This window comes from Varanus komodoensis, unplaced genomic scaffold, assembly GCF_004798865.1.
Source record: "Varanus komodoensis strain SLA01 unplaced genomic scaffold, ASM479886v1 scaffold1, whole genome shotgun sequence".
NCBI classification, from domain to species: Eukaryota; Metazoa; Chordata; class Lepidosauria; order Squamata; family Varanidae; genus Varanus; species Varanus komodoensis.
In genome coordinates this window covers 130,806,224-130,816,314 of record NW_025335268.1, presented here as the reverse complement: position 1 = coordinate 130,816,314, position 10,091 = coordinate 130,806,224, and the positions used below count along the sequence as shown (strand labels likewise).

At 39.8% G+C, this 10,091-nt stretch overlaps 1 protein-coding gene across 1 annotated transcript in view; it reads right to left on the bottom strand.

The window, feature by feature from the left end:
• Positions 1–2,528: 2,528 nt before the first annotated feature.
• The window catches only part of IKBKE (inhibitor of nuclear factor kappa B kinase subunit epsilon), a 42,251-nt gene continuing 34,688 nt past the window's right edge, over positions 2,529–10,091 (bottom strand). Inside the window, exons 18-21 of the mRNA XM_044446269.1 lie at positions 7,887–7,983; positions 6,835–6,935; positions 3,232–3,303; positions 2,529–3,051 (exon numbers count right to left, since the gene is read on the bottom strand). Of these exons, the coding sequence (XP_044302204.1) occupies positions 3,024–3,051; positions 3,232–3,303; positions 6,835–6,935; positions 7,887–7,983 (298 nt within the window). The 3' untranslated portion in view covers positions 2,529–3,023. The remainder of the gene's footprint in view (positions 3,052–3,231; positions 3,304–6,834; positions 6,936–7,886; positions 7,984–10,091) is intronic.

Here is a 10,091-nt window from a genome sequence, read left to right as displayed (position 1 = left end):
GGATCTGCACAGCATGTTCTGTTGCTCAGAAAGGTCGTTCTGCCACCCCAAACAGCAACCCAGGGGTGCCACATGCCATATTTAAGCCGGCCATCACACATGCCAAGCAGCTTGAGGCCACTTTCCCATGGTGCTGTAGTGTCATGTGTGACTAGCATAATCTTGTGGGCTTTGCCTACCGAAAGGCAGAGGACCAAGTGTTCAGCTCTGCCCATCCAGTTGCACTCTGTAGCTCGGTATGTGCGTGGGCTTATGGGAGCCAAAATCCAGGAGGAGTTCAGAGCGATTCTTGAAGATGCTTGAGGAATGGCTGTGGTTGTGAAGGTGGAGAGAAGCTGCGGGATGCTCCCACCAGCGTTCACCGTACAATACCTAAGGGGACTCTCCTAGATCACGGCTCCAGAAAACCTATTTCTAGCTTAGCTTCCCTGTGTTGACATTAGCTGCCCTACTCAACCATTGTTTGTGCAGGCATGCACATATGTGTGTTTAATCAGAAGCAAGCAGAAAACTCTATCTTCATGGAGCCTGTTGCCTTTTAGAATGAATGAAAAAATATACATACAAAAGGCCAAGTCTGTATGCTTCAGATTAATACAAACAGAAAATAAGGACCTGGAAAATACTTTTCTGCTTTGGGGAGAAAATGAAATATTTCTAATTAAACATGGGAAATACAGCAACAAGACGCTCAGCACACATTCATCCTAATCAATTCTGGCTCATTTCCAAGGCAAGACTGAAATACATCCCAGCTATCGTCTATTTGTAAGCAACACCTATTACCAACTAAATTTCATGAGACATATCCAGGCAAATAAATTACAGGACTGTAGCCAATGGCATGGCTATGAGAACTTTCTAGGGTACTTGAAATGCTCGATGCAGCATAGATAAAACATAATTAAAATTAAAACTTAAAAACATACAAAACTGCTGAAAACAGTCAGTGCACCAGAGAAATTAGCTAAATCTAAAAGCTGAAATAAAAACACTCTGCAACTTTGCAGAAAGTGAAGAAGAAGAATGCCTCCTCTCCTCCATACAGAGAGCTTCCCAGAACCTGTAACTATGTTCATCTTCCAGTAAAGGTTCCTTGTTATTCCTATTCTAATCCGGCATAAAGAAGGCATGCTGAGCAGGGCCTGATTTTCTAACTGCAGCTGCTAAGGGACAGATATTAGGAGATGCCTGTGGTTTGTGGATCCAAGACCATGTAGGGTTTTAAAGGTAAAAATTAGCCTCTTATAATGGGCCTGGAAGCAATTACAACATAATGGACTCAGTATAATGACAATTACGTAAGGGACAGCATCCTCGGGTTTTCACATATCTGAAATGCTCAGTAATTTCTGTTTATATTTACAATGAATACAGCAGCCATTTTTCAGGTGAAACATATCCAAGAAGGGACTGCATTGTACATGAGATATGCATTGCACTAGAACACACAGGCTCATGTCACATATTACATCCCTCCTATTTTATACTGGTATCAGACACCTACCTGCATTGTATACTTGTTTGTTGCATTCACAATTTGTGCATGTTCAAGCAGGGCTCTCTCTCTCTCTCTCTCTCTCTCTCTCTCTCTCTCTCTCTCTCTCTCACACACACACACACACACACACACACACACGTACGTGCATTTTAAGTGTAAGATTATGTAGTGGTGTAGAGTGAATTCTCTCCATCCTTCTTCTCCCAGATATGCTCCAGTTGATCAGAGGCCCATTCAGAGCAGATTGGTGACATGTGAGTGGCCGTGCCAGCTAAGAAAGATGAAAGTTGCAGTCCACCATATTTGGAACGTCAGGTTATGGAAAAGCAAAACAATTCCTTCCATGGTATCTGCCCACACACATTCTACTCTCATCTCCATTCACAGGTTTGGACCCTTTTCTGCAATGCTTCAAAGACCTATGAAAACTTTTCAGTCAGAGATGGCAGTGAGACATCAAAAAAGTATGTATCTGCCATGGGCAATGATGCCTCTATCATGCCACTTGCAACTTTCTTAAACATTATTGTCTATCTTCATTCTTGAGAGGAAGAAATGATCTTTCCTCAAACCATCTAGCTGTGCCAGATGGGAAGCTGCAAGGGTGTGGGTTTGTGCATCCACAAATAAGGGGGAGAGGTGGAGAAGCACTCACCTGAGTGGAGTTCAGAGATAACAGGCAAGGTGTGTCCACCCAGTGGCAAGGCTTTTGACATGGGAGCAGGTTTCAACAGTCAGAAAGCTGGGGGCAGAGGCAAGCTCATTCCATGTGGGTTCAATGTCAAGATAGGAAAGTGAGTGCAGAATACTTCCATTCTAAGGGAGATTCCAGTTGCCCGGAGGCCAGATCTTAGGATTTTTACTAAATTTGTCTTCTGACTCCAGTAGAGGTCTATAACAAGCCCCTGCCCTCCATCCAACAAATTTTCTGGCATGAATTTCTGTCTTGCTCACTGCTTAAAGCTCTTGTTTCTTCAAACCTAGGATTCTCCTGAATTGACTCAGCAATTAGCAAAGCCTGGCCAAGAACAATACAGTGCTGTTTATTATCTTTAATACAGTGATGTGCACTTCTCAACAATGGACAGTGCAGGGAAATAAGGTTGCCAGGGTTCCCCATCCCCTACTGTACCTTTTAAAGCTGCATGGCAAGCAGAAACCCAAAGATAAAATATTTCCCAGCATACACTTGCAGAGATGCTCCAAAATGCCAAATTTCATTGAACCAAAGAAGGAGAGCCTCTAGCACCACTGCCAAAATTGACAGAAGTAAAAAACAAATGACTCCACAATAAACATTGAAAAATATTTTTGTTTGCACTAATAACAAAATAAAAACATCAGCCACTCGGCTACCAAACATGGTATACTGATTAGTTGGACCACCAAAGTGCTACAGCAAGGAGGTAGAATATATTGGCATTCTTTAGCCTGAAGGTTGAGACTTTCTCCTCAAGTCTTAGAAGACACTGATTTGCCCACAATGGGATATTGGTTCAGGCTCTGTAACCTATTCTCCCCACTACAGGCCTGGTGCAATACCATTCAACCTACAAAGACAAAATGAAAATGAGGATTGGATTAGAAGGGAAGGAGAAGGGATTGCAGCTAATTACTGAAAGTCTATATATTGCAGACTGTGAGAACAGCATTTTCTGCCATGCATAGTGCTGTCTCTGTCAGGCATAACTCTACATTCTGTGCTGCCAAGATATTTTCAAGCCTCTTACCGCTGGATGATGCTGTTGTTGAGCTGCAGGTTGTGAGCCACTATTTTCATCTGGTCTTGAAGCTCTTGCATCCTGTCCAAGACACAAAAGGGGCCTTTTATATTCTCATACTTCTAGAGCTTTTTCTGGCCCAGAAACAACAGGGGAAGTCAAGCATAGACTTGTACAGGCACTGAGATCTCTGACTAGCCTGCTCACCTGTCAGTGGGTCTCGCATGATCTCCAGATCAGTGTCTCCTTCACTTTCCCTGAGCAAAGTTGCTCTCACATCCCAGCCTGGGGCTGGAGTGGCAGAAGCTGTCTCAGGTAGCCCATTCTCAGGCCTATCAATCTTTGGCTCAACCAACCCTGAACAGTAAGCTGATTCCACGGCATATGTCACCGCATCATCATTCAGACTGTTTTGGAAACTTCGAAATTTGCTTTTTTTCATTCAGTATGAAAGACCAGTGCCTCATTGTTGTATCGTATGATAATATAAGGCCAGTATATATAAAGGGTGGGGGGTGAATGTAAGCCTGCATGTAAAATAGTGAGTGGTCTATCTGGAATATGAGGAATGAATGAAATTATTTCTATATGGTTTAAAGACAGTTTGTCATATATTATTATTTGGTAAATGAAATATATTTTAACTACAATCCCATTATCTGCATTTCCTGGCAATTTTCTAGCTAACTTTCTCTTGTTCAAACAATTAAGGGTGCCACCTAAACGAATTCTCTCCCATTGACAATCTCTTCTCTCTCAGGAGGTTTGCTGAATAACAATTATAATAACTACACAGTGACAAAGCTGCCGATCAGAGCACAGAATGTACTTTTCTATTTTCTCAAGGAGTTTCCTCCTTCCTCTTTCCTTCGCCTTTATGTGCCTCAAGCCACTGATGACACACTTGTTTCGGTTTTGCATTCACATCTACTGCACTTGTGTGAAATCAGAAAAGGCAATATTGCCTTCTCACAAAGAAAATAATATTGACTGTGTCATTCAGTGGCAGTGAAAAGATCAATGTTTAAAACCACATTTTGTTTCATCACTTAAGAAAATGTAAGTGGTCAATGTTTCCTCCTCAGAATATTTTGAAATCTAACCTTTCAAGTTATCAAATGTGTTATGAAGGCCTTAGAAACAAAACCTTAACATTATCAAATCTTGAAAAACTTGACATTAATTAAAACTGTGAACATGGACTTAGTTAAAACAAATTCTTGGGTCAACAAAATAATTAGTATACTGCTTATTCTTTTCTGCCTACAGCTGCCATCCTTTGTTAATTCTTAATTTCCAGGCTCAGTCTCAGATCAGCATCCCTGCAGAAAGCATTCTGACCGGCAGCTGCAAAATGTGACATCCCTCACAGTGTGTTTTGAGCCATCACTTAATGTCATGGAGCACAGGACAAGAAAACTCATTAAGCAATGGCCCCAGGTATCTCAGAGAGTGGTGCTGGGAAGGTGGAACTGAAGGCATCAGTGCCTATGGTGGATATAAACAGCAGGAAATATGAACTTGCAGGCCTGCTTCATCCATTCTGACAAGATGCTATATCTCTATCAAGGGATGTATGGGAATTTTGTTTAAGTTCATTCACAAACCATCTAAAAATCTAATGTTCATGATCCCAAACACAAAGAGTAGATTTTTCCTTTCTGGCAATGATTAAAAATTCATGCAAATTGTGATGGGGATTGAAAAACATAGGTAAAGGGGAAATGGGTACTTTTGAAAATTATGCATAGAAATGTGCAGTTTTCTCATTCAAATCAAAAATGTTGCATTTAATTGGAAAACTGCATCCCATTCAAAATGCAACATTTCTCATTTGAATGAGATGAAAATTAGATTGAAAATTAAAGTGAGGTAAAATGAGCTTAAAAGTGCAACTTGGTGACTATTTGCAAGCTCAAAAATCACTCATCTTCCATTATTTTCAGAACAGTTAGCCTTTGGAGAACTACATGCTAAGCTTTCTTATGCTAAGAAACTAGGATATATTTTTAACAGTACAGATTCTAATTAATTGTTAATTAGTATCTACTTTAGAATCTGCAAAGTTTACTGTTTTTTCTTCCAATGGAAAAGATAAACAAGATGTTACTTGTAGACCTCCCTAATGGACTATGGACATAATCTATCTTGATTTCAGCAAAGCTTTTGACAGAGTGCCCCATGATCTCCTGATTAACCAGCTAGCAAAATGCAGGCTAGATGGAAAACTATCAGTGGATCCACAGTTGGCTGCAGAATCGGACTCAAAGAGTTCTCATCAGTGGCACCTTCCCAGACTGGGGAGACTTAACAAGTGGGGTACTGCAGCATTCAGTCCTGGGCCTACTGCTCTTCAACATGTTTATTCATGATTTGGATGAGGAAGTGCAGGAAATGATTATCAGATTTGTTGATGGCACAAAACTGGGTGGGAGAGCTAATACACTGGAGGACAGAAACAAGATTCAAGGTGATCTTGATAGGTTGCAGTGCTGGCCTGAAAACAACAGAATGAAATTCAGTAGGGGCAAATGACAAATTCTACACCTAGGGAAAGAGAACCAAATGCACAGTTACCAGATGGGAGATATTTGGTTCAACAATACTACAAATGATGAGGGCTTAGAATATAGATCACAGGTTGAATGTAAGTCAACAATGTGGTATGGCTGCAAAAAAAGCTAATGCTATATTGGGCTAATTAATTGCCGTATACCTTCCAAATCACATGAGGTACTGTTTCCCCTGTATTCAGCACTAGTTAGGCCATCTGGAGTACTGTGTCCAGTCCTGGGCACCACAGTTTAAGAAAGATGCAAGCAATCTGGAAAGGGTTCAGAGGAGGGCAACAAGAATGATTCCAGGGACTGGAAACAAAGCCCTGTGAGGAGAGATTGAAAGAACTGGGCATGTTTAGCCTCGAGAAGAGAAAACTGAGGGGAGATATGATAGCACTCTTCAAGTAGTTCAAGAACAAATAAGAATGTAACAAAGAAGAATGCCAAGATCTCTTCTCGATCATCCCAGCATGCAGGATGCAGAATAATGGGCTCAAGTTACAGGAAGCTAGACATCAGGAAAAAAATCCTGACTGTTAGAGCAGTAGAACAATGGAATCAATAACCTAGGGAGGTTCTGGGCTTTCCCACACTAGAGGAATTCAAGATGCAACTGGACAGCCATTTACTGTTTAACTTGGGTCCTGAACTGAGCAGGGGGTTGGGCCCAATGGCTTTCTAGCCCCTTCCAACTCTACTGTTCTATGATTCTTCACCATGGAGATATTATTACATTGATACATTACATGTGTATCCTACTTTTCCTCTTGCAAGGAACTCAAGGTGGCTTAACAAGGTTCTCCTCCTAACAACAACAACCCTGTGAAGCTGCATAGTCTGAGACTCCATGACTGGCCCAAAGACTGGCCTAAAATATAGCACATGAGATCACACAGAGCAGTCACATGACATGCACAACTGTCTGGTGGTGGGCACCACAAAATACTGCACGTCACTTGCTGCTCAACCTCAATTATTGCAATGGTTCAAGGAGGAGAGCAACCCACTTCTACCCAACCATTATATCACTTGACAGTTGTATCGATGCACATACCCAAACACCATATCTTGGTGTTTCTGGTTTACGTAAAGCTGTCTGGGTGCAGAAGATGTCATTTTGCATTGAAGAATTCTCTGAGGTAGCTCATCCAAAGCCTGCCAAGAAAATGCAAGAGCACACACTTCACTAGAGGAATGCCAGGCAATTCTGTGCTTAGTACTTGAAATTATTTAAAGTGAAGTGTCTTTATTCAAGTTTAGTAATTGAAATTATTGAAAGCTAAGTGGTTTTTCTTCCTGTTCTGGGAAATCACAACCTAAAAGAAAAACCTACCAAAAAGTAGAACTAAGTAAATAGAATATTATTTTCATATACAAGTCAAAGGTGCACTCTATTTGGAATATGTGGCCTTCAAAAAACATCACACCTATTACTCCTTTTCTGTTTTGTAACTTGGATTTAGGCAACTGTGTTATTCAAGCAGTACCTGCAATTTATCCTTTCCTTGCTTTGTCATTGCAAGTATTCAACACATGATGACTACTTAATTGAGAGTCCTTTTCTCACATGACTGGTGGGACTCCCTGAGCTGTCTGAATCCATAATTAAGTTATCTGCTCCTGCCAGCCAAAAAGATCTTTGTGTTGCAGGAGTATCCCACAGAAGTCAACACAGAAGATCTGAAGGCTGCTCATTTCTGAGGTAGCATTAGGAGAAAGAAAAGAGAAATATTAGTCTCAGGAAGTCCTCTGCTCTTCCACAGACCACTCTTTGGGATGGTCCATGAACGAGCAGCCTGACCTCAAGAGAGAGACTCAGAAAGAAGAATCCTCTAATTCCAGATTATAACTTCATGTTTTAGCCTTGTGCAATTTGTTTTACATTTTTGCTTTCTGACTATGCATTCTGACATTGTGGAGGCAAAATCAGCTGGTTTTGGTGATGGAGAATGGAGACTCAGTGTTGATTTGAGCAACTGGGGCATTTAAATATAACTGAGGTACAGATATACAGTAAATTAGAACTATAATAATTGGCAATAATCATACATAATATGAAGTTGCTGTGCTTTATGCAACAACTTGCACAAGAAAAGGTTACTATACTTTATAAAGACAGTTCTGGCATTCAGACATCTCTGTGCTGCACATAGTTAAAGATTTGTTCAACTTCTTCAAGTTCTTCTTCATCTCAAATGTCTTCCTGGAGCAATAAGAAGAAAATTATATTCAAATAGTTATCTATTTAATTTCTTCTGTGCGGTATTTTGCATTAAGGCTGTTCTAAAATGGAAATGCTTAAGTGCTCAGCTACAAGGACTCATCAGGCATACAGAGCTGGCTGAATGGCCAAGTTCTGCAACATTAATGGAGCTCTACACAAAGAATACTTCCCCTACACTGTCCTCATTATGAAGCTTAGGTGGAAACATTTCTATCTTATCTTAGCACATACGGTCACTCACTATCGAAAAGAAAAGAAAAAAGAAGCAAAAAAGAAAAGTCTCTATTCTTTACTTTAAGGCTTTGTAAACCTTTTGTGATGGGGGCCCTCATAGCAATATATAATAAAAATAAATATAATAACAGTACAAAACACACAAAGGAGGAATGCATTTCATATGATACTTCTCTGTGCTTTTGCATATTGACAAAGGAGTTAACTGGGAGTTTGTTAACTAAAAGGAAGAATGAGAATTCAGTAAACACACATACATGCAAACAAACTGATGGTCAATGCTTAATAGGGAACAGCTAATCAAGTCATCCAACGTATGCATGTAACTTGTTCACCGTTTATAAAGACTCTTGCAAGACTACTTATTTGCTTAGAATCTTTGTAACCCTTAGATGTAAATGGTTAAATACTGGAAACCAGTATAAAACCTATACAAATTCCAAGAGCAAGTGTTAATTACTGTGCTAACTCTATAAACTTGGATCTGATTATTAATTCAATAAGGGTCTGAGTCGCAAAATAAAGAACAACCACCCAGGGCTTGATCTAAGCGCTATGATTTCAACAGGAAGGTTTTGTGCACATGTTTAACGCCCATTGAAATCAACCTGAATTAATTTGCATATCTTTGTTAAAATCATGTTCATAATTACTGGACAGATCACAGTTTATTTAAATAGGCAGCTGGATATCAACCTTCCAGTCATGCTCCCTGCTTGAAGCCAATGAAGGGGTAATCTGCAGCATGACTATATATTTAAATAATAATATCCCACATTTCCACTGCTAGTCTAGCCCAAAGTGAATAATGATAAAATAGAATAATACTATTATAAATGAAGCATTAAAACTAATCAAATGAATCAATAAATGCAAATCAATAAGGAGAACAAAACAGATTAAGGCTGAATTCAGCTTAGACTCCAAAGGCCTGTCTGAATAAAAATGTTTTTGTCTGATAATGGAAGGAAAACAGAGATGGCGCCTAGCCCATCTTGGAAAGGGTTTTCGGAACCTAGGAACAGCCTGTCAAGAAGGTCCTCTCTCATCTTCCTGCCAGATGTGCCTCTAGCAGGGGTGAGGCCGTGGGAAGGGCCAAAATACAGAAGACCAGTTATGTTTTGTGATGTGATGATTCAGATGTGCAACTGATTCTTGCATCTACTTTCTGTACTGTGACTTCTTAATTTGATTGTAACTCCTAAATTTTGACAGAACCAATTCAAGCTTGACAGCTTATGTCCCCACAAGCAAAGATTAATAATGATGAGTATATCAGGAACTCTTAAGCCCATGGCAACCCAACAGAAAAAGATGCTGTGCTTTAAAAGCATCTTGCAATTATACAACCCAGTTGTGGCTGCAGCTACTTCCTTAAGTGACTGCACTTTTCTTCAATGTAATAAGTCAGTGCATGGTTCTCCATCACCACTGGGTAATTTGCTCTTTGTGTTATTCCCCAAACACCATTTAACATAAAATCATTCTTTCTAAGTGCTGCTCTTCATCTTAATAATGGCTTCATTCCAATATGAGAAACTTGCTCAATGCTGAAAACAAAGAAGTCCATCAATATTACAGCTCAGAGGCTAGGAAGATTTGCAGTGTACAAACTAGCGAAAAGGGTAGCAATAGAAACTCAACAGAATTCCTTTATTAATAATGTCTTGACAATCCTGCCATGCACCATATCATGAAAGGAAAAATACACTTTCATTCCTTGTTAATTCCAAGATTTCAGAAATGCATTAGATTCTAATAAAAATATATATACTACTGAGTCTGATGATGAATCCCAAAACTTGACAGAGAGCTTCAAAGAAGCACTGACTCTATAACAGAAAAGGAATGGT